This window comes from Salvelinus fontinalis, chromosome 34, assembly GCF_029448725.1.
Source record: "Salvelinus fontinalis isolate EN_2023a chromosome 34, ASM2944872v1, whole genome shotgun sequence".
In the NCBI taxonomy this organism is placed as follows: domain Eukaryota; kingdom Metazoa; phylum Chordata; class Actinopteri; order Salmoniformes; family Salmonidae; genus Salvelinus; species Salvelinus fontinalis.
Window position 1 is genome coordinate 8,827,816 of NC_074698.1, and position 20,262 is coordinate 8,848,077.

A 20,262-nucleotide genomic window follows, 5' to 3' on the forward strand; every position below is an offset into this window, starting at 1 on the left:
GGAGGTGAAAGGCAATAGAACAAAACAAAAACATCTGATATGTAACAGACATAAACCTAAAACTGGCTACCACTACTTCAGTTTTATCACAGTGTATAAACTACATTGCATGTATTTTGCAATGGTAGCCTGACAATGTTTGTTCTCTGCCTCAATGTATACCTCAAAAACAGATGCTTGGGGAGTCCTTTCAACCTCTATACAGAACTTACACAATGGCAGACAGAAGTTAAATCTGGTCGACATTTTATATTTATGCACTCAAGTACAGGTATTCGAAATTGGATGCAAAACTCATAGTACATTTACAGGGCCCTCTTGTGGCTATAAATGAGAACACCATAACAACCGTGTCACGTTTCACAGACTTGGTACACACACAAAGAGCTGTCACTTTGCTGTAGAAAAAGACAATTTTATTGTTAAGTTGAGACATTGAATGGAATGCGGTGGCTTGCATATCCTCCCTCCAAAATAAAGACACAGCGACATACTTTAAAGAACGAGGGAAGGTTGCAACCCTTGACCATCTTACAGGCACGTTTCATACCACTGGGCTAGGAAGGCCATGTCACTGAGGACCATGGATGAGGTGGTGTGGACAGCGTGCTAGTAAACCAAAGATGATTCTGTAGAGGATCCAATCAAGTAGAGGGGAGTGCAGCACTGGGACTCATTTACATTTACATTACATTTAAGTCATTTAGCAGACGCTCTTATCCAGAGCGACTTACAAATTGGTGCATTCACCTTATGACATCCGACTCCATGGCAATCAAACTGGAAGGATTTTAGGAAAGCTAGCTGTGAGAGGACATTTGACAGGCCATCTCTGCACAATAGACTGTCAAAGGGATGGGTAGATTCAGAGTCATATTTAGAATATATGGCTGTGAATAGATTAGTTCAGATCATTTGTACGAGGTAATATAAAGTTATGAGTTTGAAAACAAGGGTGCTTTGGATCCCACACTACTTTGGTGTATAGTAGCAGGATCTTATTCACCCAGGGAAGTTTGTGATTGGCTAAGATGAAAGTAAATCCAGTTGATTAAATAGCTTGTCCTCTCCGATCCCCAGTATTGTGATTGCTGTGGTGGTTACAATAGGGCTAAAATGTTCCATCGTTCTCATGACATTCCAAACAGCTCTTTCCCTAAATTAACACAATTACAACTTTGTCATATCACAGGCCCCTCAGTCACTGCGCTGAATTTGCTAGACAAATTCAAGATAATTTACTGCATCACCAATTTTGTATTTGACAGAACTTACTATATGTAGTTTACCATAGATCAAGCCTCAGGCTCCCTCCCCCACACACTGCCCAAACTTCAGAACTTTACCACACTCCCAAGCAGAAATTATTTCACCAGTCCATAGTTAGTGGGAGGAGAGCGTGTGAAGGTGGACGCCCATGCCCCACATCCCCTCCATGGCCCATGCATTGGCTGGTCACAGGGAGGGGCGGTTAGGTCAGGGTGTGTGGGTCTCACTGGGGCAGCTGGAGGAGTGTGCCCTGGCCGGCAGGTAGGTAGGTGACGTTGCGGGAGCGGGACAGCTGGAAGGCGATGTCCTCGGCAGCCTCCAGTTTACGCAGCTCTACCAGGCCGTCTCCAGCCTCCTGCAGAGAGTTAGCAATGAGCAGGGCGGCCTGGGAGTCACCCTCTGCTGAGATGATGGCTGCCTGTTTCTGTTGCTCGGCCTGGGGAAGTAGAGAAGAAACACTGTTTACTTCTATTCATCCTTTATGAAGGTGTGCAAGGTCATAATCACTTGGTTGTTTAGGGTCACTTCCAGCTTAGTGTATTAAATGCACGTTTATCATTCTTATCACCTTACAGAATAAATCTGTCAATGTCTCAAACAAACCCTTTCTCCTTCTTACCTTCTCCACGACAAACCTGGCCCTCTCGGCCTCCTGCTGAGCCACCTGCTTCATCTCAACAGCCTCTGTGAACTCCTTACCGAACGTCAAGTGTGTCTGAGGAAGAAGGAACATGTCTTCAATTAAAAACACAGAACATGTACAAGTGATGACCAGACCCACTGATAAACACTGTTGCTTCCCTACTCATTAAAACAGCGAAAAGAAACATCTGCGCAGAAAAGTATTCTTCTCACAAGGTAGCGTTATTCAACATTGTAAATCATAGGACTTAGTCGTTTTGAGTGCGTTATCCCTTTAAAACAGCTTACCAGTGAGACGTCATCCAGGATGAGGCCAAAGGTGTTGGCTCTTTCTGTCAGGTCGTCACTGACCTGCCGAGACACTAGCTCTCTCTGGGTGATGAGCTCACCGGCATCAAACCGGGCCTGTGAGGCACACAAACACCCCTATATAAACATACACGCAAGGAAATAACAGGATAGTGTAGACTTCACTGCAACCCAATGCCACTCAGACTTTTAGAGGTAGAGTTTGGTTTTACCCCAAACACCAGGGTAAAAACTTAAGGAAATGTGGCATTAGTCCAACACTTACCACCACGGACTTGAGGACCTCTGTGGTGATGGATGGCAGTACCCTCTCGTCGTAGTCCTCTCCGATGCTGGTGAAGATGCGTGGGAGCTGGCTAGTCACCGGCCGGAAGAGGATACGCAGTGTGATGTTCACATTCTGCAGATCTGGGGGGGGGGGGCAGTTGACGTAAAAAGGAAAACACTCTTGGATAGAGCTTGAAATTAAGCGACAGAAGGATAGGTAGGTAAAAGCTTTTAGTAATCTTTCTTTGGCATACGTGTGAAAGCTATTGTGCCGGTCCTCGTGACTCATGTTAATTACCTTTGCTGCCTGTGACGACAGGCACGTTGCGCGGACGAGAACGGCAGTCAAAGATGATAGGCTTCTGTACCCAGGGAATGAGAAAGTGGGTTCCCTCGCCAACTACGGCTTCTTGCACTCCCCGGAACCTGTCAAATATAACTGCCCGATGACCTGCGTCAACTGAAACATGTGAAGAAATATTTGGACAATTCAGGTTGATAGTTTTATGGAACACAACTTTAAAGCCTCAGATATGTCACTTGTAATTTCTAGTATTGCATCCAAGTGTTACAATGATATCAAGATCCCTTTCGGGCGGCAGGTAGCCTAGTGGTTAGAGCGTTGGGCCTGTAAACAAAAGGTTGCTGGATTGAATCCCAGACCTGACAAGGTAAAAATCTGTCGTTCTGCCCCTGAACAAGGCAGTTAACCCACAGACAGGCAGTCATTGTAAATGAGATTTCTTTCTTAACCAACTCGCCTAGTAAACTGATCCATTTACAGAGCTCAATGTCTCACCATTGAAGAGGGCCGAGTTCACAACACCTCCACCAACCGCGAGGGCCAGCCCCAACTTCCCGATGGATTCAAATAGTTTCGCCATGTCTGTAGCCCTGGGGGGGTGGGGATAAAGATAGTAAATGTATTATCATTTCTATTGGAGTTCACCAGATAAAACTCTAGATGTTAATTATATACTTGATTATGTGGTGGTATAATAAATCTACATGTAGGTAAGTAGCTCCTAAAGCTATCCAAATAAGTGTTGTTCGGTTTTCCAGAGCTCTAACTTAGTCCCTTCTGACGTGATGGCCTTGGTCTGTCAATGATGCCAACGCTACATTAAATCACTCTAGTGAGCCAAGCAAGCAGACTTAGCAACAAAAACGACTAACACCATCTAACTAGTTATGTGAATTGAAACATTTGTCACGCAATGTCGCACCTGGACATGTCATGCCAAGCGATAGCTCTAGATCAGGGTAACAAACACTATCATGACGATCTGTTGCTACATGCTCACGCAGCGACAATAACTTGCAAATCGGTCGCTCGTGTCCATGTTACTCAATGCGTACCTTCCAAGTTTACTGAATAATTACCCACATAATTAGCCACACAGCATTACAATAGCAATATCTGACTATTAGGGAGCTTTGTTAATTATATATTTATACATGTATATAGTCAGAACGAATTAAATTAGCACTCACCTATTTTTTCAGTTCTCTCTATGACCTCCACCAGAGCAGACGTTAGAACGCATGATTTCTTTTCTACACAGCATGGGCATCACCTTGCAACAAACTCCTCTCTGATTGGATAAGTAGCGCTTCCGGACTTGTTTATTGATGCAATTCATTGGCTAGTGAGAATATCGCTGAGCATTCTGGTTGCTGAAGTTCACCAACTATGATAATAGTAATATTATGATATAATTAAGCAATAAGGCACGAGGGGGGTGTGGTGTATATAGCCAATATACCACGGCGATGGGATGTTCTTAGTTGCAACGTGGAGTGCCTGGATACAGTCCTTAGGCGTATTGTATTGGCCATATACCACAAACTCCCGAGGTGACTTAATGCTATTATGAACTGGTTACCAACGTAATTAGAGCAGTAAAAATACGTTTTGTTATACCCGTGGTATACGTGAACCAATCAGCATTCAGGGCTCGAACCACCCAGTTTATAATGATAATTAAACATTTCTGTCATTTGAAAGGGGTTAAATCACCGAGTTTCTAAACACTGAGGTGCAACATCGCAAGACTTACAGGAACGATTGCAAAACAGACCATACAGACCGGGCCAGGGTTTGGGTTTTGAGAAGTGAAAAATTCTTCGTTAGTTGTTAATTTTCCCAACATCTAAAGGCACAATCTATATTTGAGCCGAAATCTTATTACTCCAACATCGTGAAACTGACAAACTGACACGTTTTTATGTTCGCAAAAAACAACTTTATATCGAAATAATGCCTTTGATTTGACGGTCTACACAAGTGCAGTTGAGCACTAAACAACCCGTTAGACGCGATGACGTATTTCTGCGCATGAGCTTGTAGGCCATTGTCGCCATGACATTGCCTACAAGTGTGATCGGGGATTTCTATTGGAGAAGAAGTTTCAGCAGTTTTATCTTCATACTGTACTATCTTTGGTTGAATGAATCATCTCTTTGGCGAGAATAATGCCTAGGCCATAATAATGCCACATGTTTGACTGTTTCTTCTTCAGTTAGTGAGACATTATGAAAATAAAGTTGAACTTACTGTGTATCATTTCAGAACGTTCAGTGGCTGGTTTCACACACACACACACACACACACACACGTAACGGATGTGAAATGGCTAGCTAGTTAGCGGGTACGTGCTAGTAGCATTTCAATCAGTTACGTCACTTGCTCTGAGACATTAAGTAGGGTTGCCCCTTGCTCTGCAAGGGCCGTGGCCTTTGTGGAGCGATGGGTAACGATGCTTCGTGGGCGACCGTCGTTGATGTGTGCAGAGGGTCCCTGGTTCGTGCCCGTGTCGGGGCGAGGGGACGGTTTAAAGTTATACTGTTACATTGATGCTGTTGACCCGGATCACTGGTTGCTGCGGAAAAGGAGGAGGTTGAAAGGGGGGTGAGTGTAACGGATGTGAAATGGCTAGCTAGTTAGCGGGTACGCGCTAGTAGCATTTCAATCAGTTACGTCACTTGCTCTGAGACTTTAAGTAGGGTTGCCCCTTGCTTTGCAAGGGCCGCGGCTTTTGTGGAGCGATGGGTAACGACCGTGCTTTGTGGGCGACCGTTGTCGATGTGTGCAGAGGGTCCCTGGTTCGCGCCCGTGTCGGGGCGAGGGGACGGTTTAAAGTTATACTGTTACATTGATGCTGTTGACCCGGATCACTGGTTGCTGCGGAAAAGGAGGAGGTTGAAAGGGGGGTGAGTGTAACGGATGTGAAATGGCTAGCTAGTTAGCGGGTACGCGCTAGTAGCATTTCAATCAGTTACGTCACTTGCTCTGAGACTTTAAGTAGGGTTGCCCCTTGCTCTGCAAGGGCCGCGGCTTTTGTGGAGCGATGGGTAACGACGCTTCGTGGTTGACTGTTGTTGATGTGTGCAGAGGGTCCCTGGTTCGCGCCCGTGTCGGGGCGAGGGGACGACGTAAAGTTATACTGTTACATTGATGCTGTTGACCCGGATCACTGGTTGCTGCGGAAAAAGAGGAGGTTGAAAGGGGGGTGAGTGTAACGGATGTGAAATGGCTAGCTAGTTAGCGGGTACGTGCTAGTAGCATTTCAATCAGTTACGTCACTTGCTCTGAGACATTAAGTAGGGTTGCCCCTTGCTCTGCAAGGGCCGCGGCTTTTGTGGAGCGATGGGTAACGACGCATCGTGGGTGTCAGTTGTTGATGTGTGCAGAGGGTCCCTGGTTCGCGCCCGGGGCGAGGGGACGGTTTAAAGTTATACTGTTACACACACACACACACACACACACGCACACAATTTGTTGAAAGACAAATGTATCTCATTACTGGACAATTCTAATCTAGGTTTTCAATTGACCAATGCATTGATTCATTTTTGGACCTGTGAACCTGGCATTATGTTCGCCCCCTGGCGTTTGCAATGAAGAACAACAACAATCTTCACTCCCCAGTTCCTACTTCATAGTTTCACTTTCCATCCATGTTTTGAACAACATGCAAGGGAAGTACGTCCACGTCTTTGGTGCGAGACGAGAGATATGAGAGGCTTCTAAAAAGGTAAGGTATGGATATTTGCGTTGATATCGTTGTGGGAAAAAAGCAATGCCTTGAAGAGCTCTACTTTGAGGTCGTTTTAGATTGTGTCGTTGGATTTGTGCACTTCCTTGAAGTTTCATTTTCTCAGTCTCCGTGGTCACACTTACCCATTCCTTTGATTTTCACAGATGCTGTGATCTGATGGTAAAAGTGATGGTCTCTTTTATAGCGCGGGGAGGGGAATGTATTTCTGAAACAGTGGATGAAAGTGATTTGAAGCCTACTGGTCGATTGCTCTTTGTGGACCCTACTTTAACCTCAAGCAGTCAGTGCGCATGCCATGTGAACATTTCGCACATCTCTTTTTACAGTATACTATCAACATCAACGGTATCTCAAGCTGTTTCCATAGCAATGACCTCCGTTGACACGGCAGTTTAATAAAACAACGTTTCTGTTGATTATGTTGATGACGTTTCGTGGCAACGTCCAGTATAGGGTGTCATTTAATTAAATATCCAGATAATATCCAGATAACCCCCACAAAAAATGGTTATGTTGGCCTATTACATGGCAATGACAAATGTATTGACAATTTACGATCAGTGGTTTTGGTTGAAGGGAGACGTGGCTTGCTATACCCACCTATGTATTCCTCCTGTATGTCAGTAACCCGGTTTTTCCCAGCAGATGGCGGAGCAGTGCAGGACAGTGAGGGTGAGTGGCCTGCCCACTGATATGAAGGAGGACCGGCTGACAGACAAGCTGTACATCTACTTCCTGAGGGCCAGGAATGGAGGAGGGGAAATAGCATCTGTCACCATTGTCAAGGCAACACCCGGCTCTGCCCTCATCACCTTTGAGGACATTGGAGGTCAGTAGGTGTGTGTGTGTGTGTGTGTGCATATCATGTGCCTGAGGCTCCTCGGAGGGGAGGGCTGGTAGGGTGCATCGGGGATAGAATGTGAATAATGAATTGGTAGAGAGAAGAGATCAGGAGACTGGAGAGTTGATGGTGATAAATGGACTATTTCACCATAACGTAGAGTCATAAAGTAACAACTACAGTACATCGTTGCCACTGCTAAGTTCCTTATCAGTAGATTTCCATCTGGCTCGTTGACCACAGCCACTCTTTTTAAACTTCATTTTGCATCCATTTGCAAATTAACTATGAAATGCAAGGTATTATGCTTCATGGCCTGTCACCATCGATTAACTGTGAGCTCGGGTGTTGGCATACATTTCAAGGAGAGGCCAGGGGCAGGAGTGCTTAGTAAGGGTGTTTCTCTGACTGAGATTGATTTAGCTCTTGTACTCTGGTGACCCCGCATAGTGGCAAGGAGCGTGCTTCAACATGGCCGACACATTCTGAAGGTGGACGGGAAGATGTATGAACTCACCTTGAGTGAACCTCACAAAGACCTGGACCCAAATAAGGTATGTTGTTGACACGATATTTGTAAAAAGGCGACACATTTTGTTTAAACTTACATGCTCTCCCTCTTTCGCCCCCTCTCCCGTTCAGGTCATCTTGAGCATGTCTGTTACTGTGGACTACAGCCAGCTACCTGGAGGAAAGGCAGCATTGACCAGCCTTGACAGGAGTCATGATGTTCAGATCCACTATAACAACCCAGAGCAGCTCTGCACCTTGCAGGGCCTCTACTCCCAGGTTCAGGCTGCACTGGCCCAAATACTGGGGCTCCCTGCCTCTCTGGCCTCCACAGATACACCCCCACCTGGGGCCAATGGTGTTTTGGGAGTTCTTACTAGAGGCATTAGGGGCCAAGCGAAGAGGACTCATACCCAGGAGGCGACAGACCATCACAGGAGAGGTGGTGAGCAGAGTGATCTAGGCTCAGGCCCACTTATGGACTTTACGTCTGGAGGTCAGGGCTGGGAGGAGGAGGAGACAGCCCAGGCAGAGGGAGGTGCTGTGGGTCTGTGTCTGTCTGAGGAACCCCCCATGGTGGAAGAGGACCTCTCCCTGATCATGGATGCAGACTTGTTCCACTACCTGCAGAGGCAGTGTGGAGAGGAGTACCAGGAGATCCTCACCCAGCATGGGGTAGAGGTGGTGGACGTGACCGCAGAGGGGGTGACCACCCTGTTCCTACAGAGAGACCCCGGGGTGGGGGACATTGGGCAGGAGCTGGAGCGTCTGAGGGGGGCTCGTGGGGACCTGAGCCGGCTCTACCAGGAGAACGAGGCCAGGCTCCGGCGAGCCCAGCTGCCCAAGAGCGTCCTCTCGCCCAGGGAAGGCCTGTCCAGGGCCATGGAGGGCCTGCGGGTCAGGCTGCCCAAGTTGCTGCTCAGTGAGGATGACCGAAACATCTACTTAGTTGGCAACAGCAGCGATGTGTCCGAAGCCAAACAGTTCCTCCTCCTGGGGGAGAGAGAGGAGGCGGTGGAGGATGTAGCCAACTTGTTACGAACCTCCTCATTCACATGTGGTTCCTCCAAGCCAGGGGAAGAGGAGAGACTCAAACCCACTCTCTCCTCCACAGCAGGAACACCCCTGGACGCCAGGGTAGATAAGCTGCTAAAGCAAAATGAGACGGAGAGGAGGACGGAGGGGGCCCGAGGGTATAAGTTTGCCCCCTGCTTCAAGGCATTAGGGCCGGCTGGGCTAGGGACCAGACCTAGGGACACAGTGACGGTAGGGAACACATCTCCAAGCATACGACCGGGCCTTCGACCCATGTTAGGCCATGACCTGTTTGGCTTAGACAGAGCAGGGGCAGGTGTTGGGGGACTCTCCAGGCCAGGTGCACAGAGTAGTGGAGAGGATATACTGTTCAGGAGAGGTGAACCCCTGTTCACCCCCTCTATGGAGAATGGACTCTTCCTGAGCTCAATACCAACACACGTTGGGCAGCAGGGTGAGACAGCCCCATTCACCTCAACTCTGAACACCTTGTCAGGGGGCAGCACCATCCCCACCACCATCTCAACCTCCGGGTCAGGATCCACCCTAAAGCGTGCCAGTAGTTTCTCGGGTCGGGCCAGGTCCAAGGTCCAGGACCCAGGACAGAGTGAGGCTGAGAAAGCCACAACCAGAGCCAGGAGGTCCAATAGCTTGGACAGGAGAAATGCCTACAGTGCAGAGCTAACCATTTCCATGTTGATGTGGAATTACATGAAGGAGGCCTACGCCACCTGTATACGTGACATGACCTCTGACCTGCATATGAGGGAGAGCCAATCAGACAAAAGCAGTGACATCACTGTCATCTTTATGGGTACGGAGTCATCTGTGGTGAGCACCTGTCAGTCGGAGATGCAGAAGCTGGTTGCCATGGTGAAGACAGACTTCTGTTTGCAGGAGTTGCCTCTGGCTGAGTTAGGCGTGTCTGACCCAGCAGATGAGACTTTAGAGGTGTGCTGTGCTGAGGTGAGGCAACGGTTCAAAAAGGTCTCCATCCAGACAATGAGAGATAGCGTGTTTCTGATCGGCCCCAAGCAGCTGTGCTCTCAAGTGGGGGCAGCACTGAGAGAGGTGTTCCCTGGAGAGACAGGCCAGAGGGGGGGACAAGAGGACTTCTCTGTCCCCTCTACCTCCAAATTGAATCAGTCCAGTCCATTTCAGGTGAATGGGGTCCAGAACTCCACACAGTTTCAGACCAATAGCCCTCAGCGGATGTCTGAGACTCAGAGAGGGGGAGAGGAGGGGCCTGGTGCCAACAGGGAGAAGAAAAACATCCAGCGGAGTGACTCTTCCAAGAGGACGAGGAACAGCGAATCAGAACACAAGAACACAGTTGTTAGCCAATCACCAGCGAGGAAAGACCCTGTCATAAAGGAGAAAGTGGAGAGGGGAGGGACCATGGAGGCAGACGGGAGCAAGACTGACACATTCCTCAGCCATTCAGCGATAGGCAACGGAGGAAGGCCGGGAGCAGTGAATGGTGGCGGTACCAATCAAGACATGGTCACGCCCCCAAAAGAAAGCAACCTGAGATCCAGAGTGACCCAGAAGGACAACGACAGACAGTCTCGTGGAGCAGAGAACCAGGAGAGGTCAGGGTCAGGGGGAGCTCTGACACGTCACGGCCCCGGAAGGTCTAGTCTGTCTGGGGCACGGACACAGATCTGTGTGTGTGGGGAGAGTGGGGCGTCAGTGAAGAGGACAGGGTGTGGGGTGACCCTGTGCCCACAGTGCCTTCTCACAGTCCACATCCAATGCAGGGTTTGCCCCAAGGCTGAGGTGGCAGTTCCACAGGGCGTCCAGGGTAACATGAGCTACTCTGAGATGCCCTTCAGCCTGCCAGGCCATGGCAGAGACGCCGTCGTTAAGATCACCTACTGCATCCCAGATGGCATTCAGGGGGTAAGGGCATGACTTCTCTACCAGGCTATCTGATGGGCCAATTACAGTTGACATTTTAAACGTGTCATGTCAACTGTCCAAATGCACTCTTGGCATTATTAAATCAGCTTATATTAAAATGTTAAGTCTTAAGTATTCCTTGTCAGTAATTGCTTGCTTTGCATTTCTACGTTCTGTCATGTTTAACTCCTAAAACTGTCTGGTGACGTTTACAATCTGGAACACACCCCATTATCTGCCACATGTCCCTCTCTTGTTGTAGAGGGGCCACCCCTCGCCTGGCTCTGCGTTTCGGGGGGGAGTATTTGAGGCCTACCTTCCCCTTTGTGAGAGGACCAGGGAACTCCTACCGCGGCTGGAGAAAGCCTTCAGGCTAGGCCTCACCTTCACTGTGACGGGCAGGGAGCCAGGGGCCAGGGTCAGCTGGGACAGCATCCCCCACAAGACCAGCCTGCAGGGGGGCAAGTCTGGGTGAGTACTGGAGTCACAGTACCCATTAGTGACTTTCGACTGAAATAGCAACAGTAAAGAGCAGAAAGTCGGGGGTCAATGTTGTGTGCTGGTCATTTTATTACCTAGGGTGTGTCCCAAATGCCACCCTATTCCCTTTATAGTGCACTACTTTTGGGAGTATGGTGCCATTAAGGATGTAACCTATATAAGAAAAGCCCTATAGAGCTCTGGTCAAAAGCAGTGCACTATAGGATTAGGGTGCCATTTGAGATATACGCCATAATGTAATTTTGTGTCCACACAGGAATGGTTATCCAGACTCCACCTATCTGAGTCGCCTGTCTGAGGTACTGAGGGCTCATGGGATTGAGGAGGCCCCTGCCAAGTCTCAAGACCTAAACAAAACCTGACAAGGATAGTCTTATCTATGTTTTTAATCAAGGTGTTTGTTTCTCTCCGGTGTTGCAAGAATTGAATCTGTATGTATTTTGCACTGTGTCCCTAGACTCCCAAGAAATGTTGAACGCTTGTGTGAGTCTGTGTAGTTAATAAGCCAACGAGAGAAGTCCTTTTGGTTCTAAAGAGTTTTATAGTTGTACTGTTGTTCATGCTTAAATCAGGACCAGTTGATTTCCACAGATATTTTACAGATGATAGTGACACAAAGGTCTTTGCGCTACTATTGTTATTGGACCAGCATTAGTCCTCGCAGCTGTTGTTGATGTGATCTGTACTGTGTTTTGGACCTCTCGAGATTTCTGACCGGGAACATTCCCGTCTTTATCTTACTGTGACCGCGCACCGTCCATATCTTTTCTGTACTCCCACCGCTGATAGCATTCCCGTTCATTATGTAAACACACTCAAAACATGAGCCATAAAATATCAAGTAATTGCAGTTCCATGTTGTTTCCTCACAGTAACATCCTAATAACACAGTAACAAAGCCACAGGTCCAGGTCGAGTATTTTTTTTCCTTCCCGTTATGCTTTTTTAATTAGTCCTGGAAAACATGTAAGGCATATGGTAACATTACACATTGAAGCGTTACAAGCTCTAGAGCCCATACTGTGGACATCATGGCACCACGTATGCAGTAAAACCCAGTCAAGCACAGAAGCAGCATCAATTCAAAGGGTTTAAAAAAACAAAGTGGAGACAACTTAGTAGAAGAGTGGGAAAACAACGCTATAGACCGAAGGAGAGAAGGAACGAAAAACCGATCAAACAAATCAAGTGTAGGTAGAATAGCTGTCTCACAGTAAACAGTGTGTGGAAACTGAGCTGTCTGGACGGGAAAGTGACAATGGACCTGTTTTTCTGAAGCTTTCCCATAGACGGGTTCATGTACATCTTGTTATGAGGCCGACTTGACAGTGTCAGATGAGGGAAGAGGAGGGGGAATGGGTGCAGTGAGGAGAGGCGCGGGGGGGGGGGGGGGGGGGGGGGGGTTCAGGTATAGGTGCAGTGATTTGGCTTCTGTTGGCACCGTGATGATGAGGGTGGAAAGGGAAAGGGACTCCATCTGCACAGAGCCACTACTAGACTATACAGTGGAAGGAATAATGAACTATACACGCATGCCTTTTTCCCGGGTCACCTACACACCGATCCGAGTGTACTATACACATCGTAACAAGCCTAGCCAAATGCACCAGACACTCACAGCGTTCCTATAGAGTCGTGGAATGTGTCGGCAGTTGGCACATGGCAACAGTTTTTAGTGATTGCTAATGAAGAGCCAAGAGACGGCCAGAAACGGTTGGGTGGTTTTCTTTTCGGGAAGGGGGTGTGTGTGGGGTGGACGGGTGGGGGCTGTACGCCTCTGGATGTGGTAATAATCGTCAGACTGGGATTATCTTTCTAACTAGGAATACACTCCACCACGCACTGCGATTGACATAAGACTGGAAGGGAGGACAATATAGTGTGTGTGAGAGAGAGAGAGAACAACGAAGAACAGATGTACTCAAATGTAGTCATTTCTGAAAAAGAGTAAGGGAAGCTGTTTGGAATGACCTGTGAGAAACCATGTGAAACAGTGACATTAAGACTGCCAATCAAAGGAAACCCGTTAGCTAGGACAATATAGCTGGGAGCTGTGATGTTTTCCAATGCATGAAATGCCCTAGTTTCTTCATGGATCATCTCTGGTTTTAGAGCTCTTGCATAAGAATGTGCGTCTGGCTGGAAAAGCAATTCAAGCTGACACACAACGTAGATTCGCCAAGCTGGAAAAGCAATCGGGCGCTCGGGATTGGGAGGAGTGGGTTAGGGCTCAGGCACAGCCAACATCGGATTCATCCTGTCCTCTCTGACACCCAGTTACACCCCACGCCCTAGCCACTCACTACACCCACCCACCCACCCGTGTGCTGCAGCTGAGTTCATCTAAGAGACCTTTTGGTTCTATCAAACAGGAAGAAAAACACTGAATCAAATGACATATAATCTCTGCACCACATGCCATTGGATGCATGCAATTTAATTCCAGATGTTAATGCGATGTGTGTGTATGGTGTGACGAGTGTGTGTATGGAGAGGCCGGGGCTTTGGCTAACTGACAATTGACGAGAACCAAAGAGCTCTCGAGGTGCAATAGAGGATAGTGGAATGTCTGAGGCCAACGGGCTTGTATGTGAACTGGGATCGGCTTTCGGGCGGATATGTTGCGCCTGGGACAGACCTAGAGCTGGGTTTCTATCTGTGCAGCTGTGAAATATTGGCCTCGCTATGACATCCCCGACACATCTGCTACCTCACTCTCTCTCCTCCCATACAAACCATTTGGAATCGGGCTAAGAGAAACAGGAAACTGGCGTATGGGGGTGTTCACAAAGCTAAAGTAGAGAGAGGTTGGATGAAAGAAACGCTCAATGATTCACCTGGTCATGTATATTTTTGAATGGGTGTTTTATTTATCTTTTAATGTTTTTGGGGGGTTTCAATTCTAAGAAGATTGTAGTTTGTGTGCTTTGCTGTGCAGCCTAATCGTCCATGCCCTGTTCACTGTTATGGAGATTATATGGTATGGTTGTAAACGCATAGGCCTGTCGACTGATGTGGGCGTCAGTTTGTTGTAGTAGATGTCTGAGGCCTGATAATACTCTATTGACACATTTCACTGATCTGAGATCAGCGAGGACTGTGAGGAGTTTGGATATGGAGGGAGGTGCCTCTCAACAAGGTAGTGTGTGTGTGTGTGTGTGTGTGTTGGGATCGAGGCATGAGAGCAAGACCCCAACCAATCAGAAACGACTAAAACCTTCTGTAAACTGTAGCAAAATTCTATCAGCACCCATAAGCATTTGGGACAGAAATCACACACAGATTGTTTTAGTTTTTCTACAAGGTCATCGGAAAAGTACCCAGAATGATTTTGTCCTTCTCTTTTTCATTGAATGCACCGTTGTAGGCAAGGCATTGACAGAGGAGTACATACAGTTTGGCACAAATGGTCAGGCCCAACAGAAAGGCTCATCACATTGAAAAAGAATGTAGTTAGGCAGGTCCCACCGTAAAGAGAATGAACTTTGAACTTTAAACCCCTTGGAAAACAAAACCAAAAAACATAGGTCAAAAAACGTAACAAAAACATGAAGCAAAACATCGTTTTACTGAAGCGTGAGCTTCTCACATGGCATTCAGAAAACAGAAACACTGTCCACAGGTTCACAGAAGGAGCCCAGCAGATCAGAAAAGAACACTAACCAGAGCCTGACAGAACACAGTCACTCCCCACACCGACATGGCACTCACACTCCGTCCCAGGCCCACTGCTGTCCCCGCTACACCGGGTCGTCACTTTCACAGCCCCGGATGAATGAATGGTTTGATTTGAGCTGCCACCCAGGAGAAGCTGGCAGAGGGTAGAGGGAGAGAAGTGTGCTTGTGTTTCACGTTGCATGCAAAAGTGTCACTTCCACTGTACTTCCAGTGAGTTTCAGCAGATCCAGTATGGTCTCTCTGAGTGGGGAAGGAGCGGAGTGGACTCAGAGACAGCGGGACTGGAGTGGGACTGCCATGCCTGGAAGTGCATTAAGATCAGCGAGCAGAGTGCAAAATACCTATACCAACTGTCCTCTTAACATTGGCCTCATCAGAGAAGGGGAGGAGAGCGAGAAAGAGAGGATTAGAGCTAGACAGCTGTGAAGAAGATGAAGAGTGTAAGGAAGGGGAGGTTGTAACGGGGTTGAGGAGGGGCAGGTGGGAGTCTTTTTTTGTAACCTGACAAACGACCTGAGGACACACACATCTTCACGCACAATGACTGACACACGACATGAGGGAGGCCACTCATGCTAACACAACAACTTCTTTACAAAGTCACTAGTCACCATCTGAGACTCTTCACAGACAGACCGGCAGGCAGACAGGCAAGTGTGTGAAGAGCATGGATTCTCACGTCTTTCCAAATGGGATAGTAGTGGGGTGATTTTGAAGTCCGTACTGCAGGACTCCTGCTCATAACAGATTAAGCTTCCGTCCATGGTTTATCATAGACAATTCATCTCTGACGTAAGAACGAGTATCAGATTAATTCAATATCATTTAGAGGAGGTCGAAAACAAAACCCTGCTTTATTGATACAAAGGAGTGCCCTATAATCAACTTCTGAAAACCAGTCTTGCTGTTCTAAATTATGTCCACAAGGGACAGCAGTGCATTCGTATGGGAGAGGCCAACTATTGATTGTGACCCTAGGTGTGCCACCCCCACACAGACTATATGGGATTTGAATGTCCTCATAATATACCGAGACAAAGAGAACTATTTTCAGAGTGTAGTAACGAGGATGTTAGCCTGATTTTCCTGCTCTGTACTACAGCTTTAATACTAAAGGGTTTCAAGAGACACTTTACTGCTCTGTAATACTGCTCACTCACTCACTCGCTCGCTCAGATAGACTGAGAAATAGACCACAGCGCCATCTCTGACGAGCCTGTTGCCTGTTGCTATGCCGACCACACAGAGAGAGAGAGAGATGGAGAGAAAGGAGAAGGGGTAGGGAGGGGTGAGAATGCACACCAGCAGGAGTTTTTTTTTACCCTTCCAAACTCCCCTGTTTCAGATCAGGGCGAACGACAGGCGAGCGGTCACTGTGAAAGGAGTGGAATGCCAGGGGAGGAACAGGGTCTGATGTCAAGGAACTGGGCGGCATTCACTCTATCTTACTCCATTCAAATGTTTTAGTGTCTCTACACAACACTGCCTCTTTGAACACATCGTCCTGTGTGTGTGTGTGTGTGTGTGTGTGTGTGTGTGTGTGTGTGTGTGTGTGTGTGTGTGTGTGTGTGTGTGTGTGTGTTTGTGCCCCTTGTTTGAAGAGAAACAATTTTCTCTCCTAATTGGCACTGTGCGCTGCTTGCCAATAGTTGGTTCATTAGAAACATCAGTGACTACAGAGCGCCAAAACTATGCCCTGATTTCTCCCTCCCTATTTAATACTGGACCAAATGGCTCATTTAATTCTCTGTCTGGAGCTTCATCCTGTCACACGCTATTGTCTGGTCTCTAGTGCGTCACCTCTAGGATTATGGGACATGTAGTGTGAGCTCAGCTGTGAGGTGGAGCTGTGTGATACTAGAAGTGCCATGGCATTTAAGGGATGTGCCACTAACCTTTCTTTATATACTTAAATAAAGAGTGGGTAGTGGTGATTGACAGGGGAGTTCTGTAACCACTGGCTTTGGAGTCAAGCATCTCCAGCCATGCAAACATCTCCAGGGGAGCTGATAGCCAATCACAGACAAGCAAACACTGACTGACTCATGCACAGTGACATAACACAACGCTGGACCGTGTGTGAGATGGTGGGTGGGTGTGGTTCTGTCTGTCTGTCTGTCTGTCTGTCTGTCTGTCTGTCTGTCTGTCTGTCTGTCTGTGGGTTTATACCATAGGGAGAGGGGGAGGGTAGGGGGAACTCAGTAGAGGGAGAGGAAGGAGAGGTGGCAGGTGGAAGTCAGCGCAGGGAAATCTAGCATAGTGGGAGTTGACATGGAGAGGGACATGGAGGGAGGAGGGGCACTGTGTGAGTTGGAATGGGTCGAATTATCGTTGTCAAGGCAACAGGGATGCACCCCAGGTCTGGGCATTATACCCACACTGTCCCTCTGTGTGTGTCTCTCTCTCTCTCTCTCTCTGGGGTCTCAACAGGCAACACCTTCAGACTGTTATAACATGAGTCATAGGAGAGCGTATAGTAGTGGTCATTTTCCCATGGTGGCGAGGTGAGGGCGGGAACTGTTTTGTGAGCCCGGCTATCATTAAGGTGCACTGGGGATGAGGGAGCGTGAGGGATTCAGAAATAAAGTGACCCTTGCTTGAGTGAGGGAGAGGAGAGAGAGGGGATGAGGGGTGGGTATAGGCCCAGGCCTGAGTATTCGCTGTCAGAGTGGACTGGGGAGGGGTCTGAGAGATGATGGTAGGGATGACAGATTGACTGCTGTGCAATGAGTCTATAAAGCCCACCCTCATCCCCCGCTCTCCCAAGTCCAACCCATACACACCACACCTCCCTTACCCTCCCCTACCACATTTCCCCTGCCCTGTCACCCCCTCCCAAACCAAATCCCTGCTCCCAGGACAAGAGCTCCCCGATGGTCTGCCTGCCTGACTATCCATCCATCCATCAATCCCTCACTCTCACTTCTCCTCTTTCTTGGGCTCCTCCTTCTTCTCCTCCTTCTTCACCTCGTTTTTCTCCTCGTTTTTCTCCTCCTTCTTCTTCTCTTCTTTCTTATCCTCCTTCTTGGAGTCCTCCTTCTTCTTGTCGTCCTTCTTCTTGTCCTCCTTTTTCTTGTCCTCCTTCTTCTCCTCTTTCTTAGGCTCCTCTTTCTTCTCCTCCTCTGGCATAGGCTCGGTGATGAGGATCACCTTGCCGATGTTGTTTCTCTCCTGCATTCTACGCATGGCATCGCCCACCTGGATAGAGGAGCAGAGGCAGAGAGAGAGACATGAACGAATGAATGATGGACAGTGGGAGAGTAGATGTCCATCTATCATCATGTGTCCAGGACTGCTGGTTTGTCTTTCACACAAATATGCATACATAGCCACATAACCCCCCAACCCCCCCCCCCCCACACACACACACACTAAATTGCTCTCCAAACCCTTAGAAGGAGATGATGCCAGGCACCACAAGAATAAATTGCCCTCCTTAAACATAAACTACAGGCAAGTATCAGAACATGGGAGAGTGAAGTTTGTACAAACTTTAGTGGGAGGATGTAGTAATAACTGAGAGAGAGGGAGAAAGAGGGAGAGGTGGCGTAAACGTGAGCCTGAGTCAGTGCTTGACGGACAGAAAGCAAGAGCGAAAGCTTTAGATGGAGAATCATGTAGATCGAAAGAAAGAACAGAGACAAACTGGTGGAATTATGAATCAGTGTTCTGTGTATAAAAATTCAAATGCATTGCTAAATTCGACATTTATTTTCATTTGAAAGTACTTCAGTTTAAAACGGTCTATGTCGTACCCATATGTTTCATTAAACCACAGGATAGATAACACGTAGGGGTTTAATTGAGAGCTGGACAATGTATTGATCATGTCACATTATTGACTGACTGGTTCCTAGGTGCCTGTCACAGTGTCACGTCAGAGTCCGGTCCCCAGGGTTGTGTCACAGCCCGGGTTGATTGACCCATAGGTTTCTTCCTGCCCTGCCTACTTGTCAATCATAGTGACAAAGGGGCAGATTCTAGACAGGCCAGCCCCACCCTATACCGACCCGCTCGTCTCTGCCTAATGTCTGCGTCTGTCTCTCCACCAGAGGAGGCTGGTGGGAGGAGCGATAGGAGGACGGGCTCTGTGTCATGGCTGGATTGGAATAAATGGAACGGAGTCAAACATGGTTTCCATGTGTTTGATGTGTTTGATACTGTTTCATTTAATCCATTCCAGCCATTACAATGAGCCCATCCTCTTATAGATCATCCTACCAGCCTCCTCTGCTCTCCACCTCTCCCTTCTACCCCCCACCCACGCCAGCCTGCACAGGCAGGCAGACCACCGAACGACCAATGCCACGGCAACAGAGGGCCATCTCCTAGCAACCCAAAGCCTTGTCAAAGCTTGGCCCTGAGACACACACATGCATGGAAGAGGGGGAGTCATGTCGGAGTTAAGGAGAGAGAGGTGATATTCAGGTGATATTCAGATGGACAGAATGATTAAAGATGCAGTCCGAGATCTTAAGCACTTACAAATTTGTAACATATTGTACGAATTGGAATTAGTAACTTAACATCCGAATTGCCCAAAAATGCTATATACGTATATATATATATTTTTAAATTGTATATATTTTTTCAGGACGTAACATGCCATGATAAATGGTTGTACGCAATTGTGCACAATTTCCGGGGACCCATTTTGACTTGTGAACACTACTTTAAAAACTACTGGCTGATACTATACAAAATTCTGGAATATAATGTGTATAGGTGCGGAGCTTTTGTGAAATAGCACAGTTACAAGTGGAAATCAAACTGGATGGACAACAGAAATAGAGGAAGGACTAAGAACAAACGAGATAACTATTATAAAGTAGACTGTGTCTGTAAAATGTGTATAAGATGTATAAATTGAAGGTAAAATGTTAAGGCTGTCGCTCTCCTCATCCTCGGATGAGGTGAGGAGAGAAGGATCTTCAGACCAAAATGCGGTTTGCGGGAAATAAGCCATCTTTTATTATAAATACGACGGCCACACGAAACAAAACAAAACACTTTCAAACTTACAAAATAACAAAACGACGTAGAACGAAACCTGAACATAAACTTACATAACTGAACGTAAACTCACGAACAGGAAACAGACGACATCGAAACGTAATGAACAGCCAAACAGTCCCATATGTGAAAATACATCGAACACGAGAGACATCACAGGAGACAATCACCCACAAACAAACAGTGAGAACGCCCTACCTAAATATGACTCTTAATTAGAGGAAAACGCAAACC

At 47.5% G+C, this 20,262-nt stretch overlaps 3 protein-coding genes across 3 annotated transcripts in view; 1 reads left to right on the forward strand and 2 right to left on the reverse strand.

The window, feature by feature from the left end:
* Nucleotides 1-229: 229 nt before the first annotated feature.
* On the reverse strand, nucleotides 230-4,783 carry LOC129833014 (prohibitin 1-like). The gene is made up of 7 exons (XM_055897230.1): nucleotides 3,982-4,783; nucleotides 3,287-3,381; nucleotides 2,786-2,947; nucleotides 2,486-2,628; nucleotides 2,200-2,316; nucleotides 1,889-1,984; nucleotides 230-1,705 (listed from the first exon to the last, which is right to left on the reverse strand). Exons 2-7 carry the CDS (start codon nucleotides 3,369-3,371, stop codon nucleotides 1,493-1,495), a joined length of 816 nt encoding a protein of 271 aa, XP_055753205.1. The 5' UTR covers nucleotides 3,372-3,381; nucleotides 3,982-4,783; the 3' UTR covers nucleotides 230-1,492.
* A 1,609-nt stretch (nucleotides 4,784-6,392) lies between these two features.
* LOC129833015 (uncharacterized) lies at nucleotides 6,393-12,187 on the forward strand. The gene is made up of 6 exons (XM_055897231.1): nucleotides 6,393-6,524; nucleotides 7,194-7,377; nucleotides 7,840-7,943; nucleotides 8,032-10,836; nucleotides 11,099-11,307; nucleotides 11,594-12,187. The coding sequence occupies exons 2-6, from the start codon at nucleotides 7,194-7,196 to the stop codon at nucleotides 11,697-11,699; spliced, it is 3,408 nt and encodes a 1,135-aa protein (XP_055753206.1). The 5' UTR covers nucleotides 6,393-6,524; the 3' UTR covers nucleotides 11,700-12,187.
* Nucleotides 12,188-12,254: 67 nt separating this feature from the next.
* Nucleotides 12,255-20,262, reverse strand: part of LOC129833017 (synaptic vesicle membrane protein VAT-1 homolog) — a 43,106-nt gene continuing 35,098 nt past the window's right edge. The window contains exon 6 of the mRNA XM_055897232.1: nucleotides 12,255-18,213. Within this exon, the coding sequence (XP_055753207.1) occupies nucleotides 17,935-18,213 (279 nt within the window). The 3' untranslated portion in view covers nucleotides 12,255-17,934. The remainder of the gene's footprint in view (nucleotides 18,214-20,262) is intronic.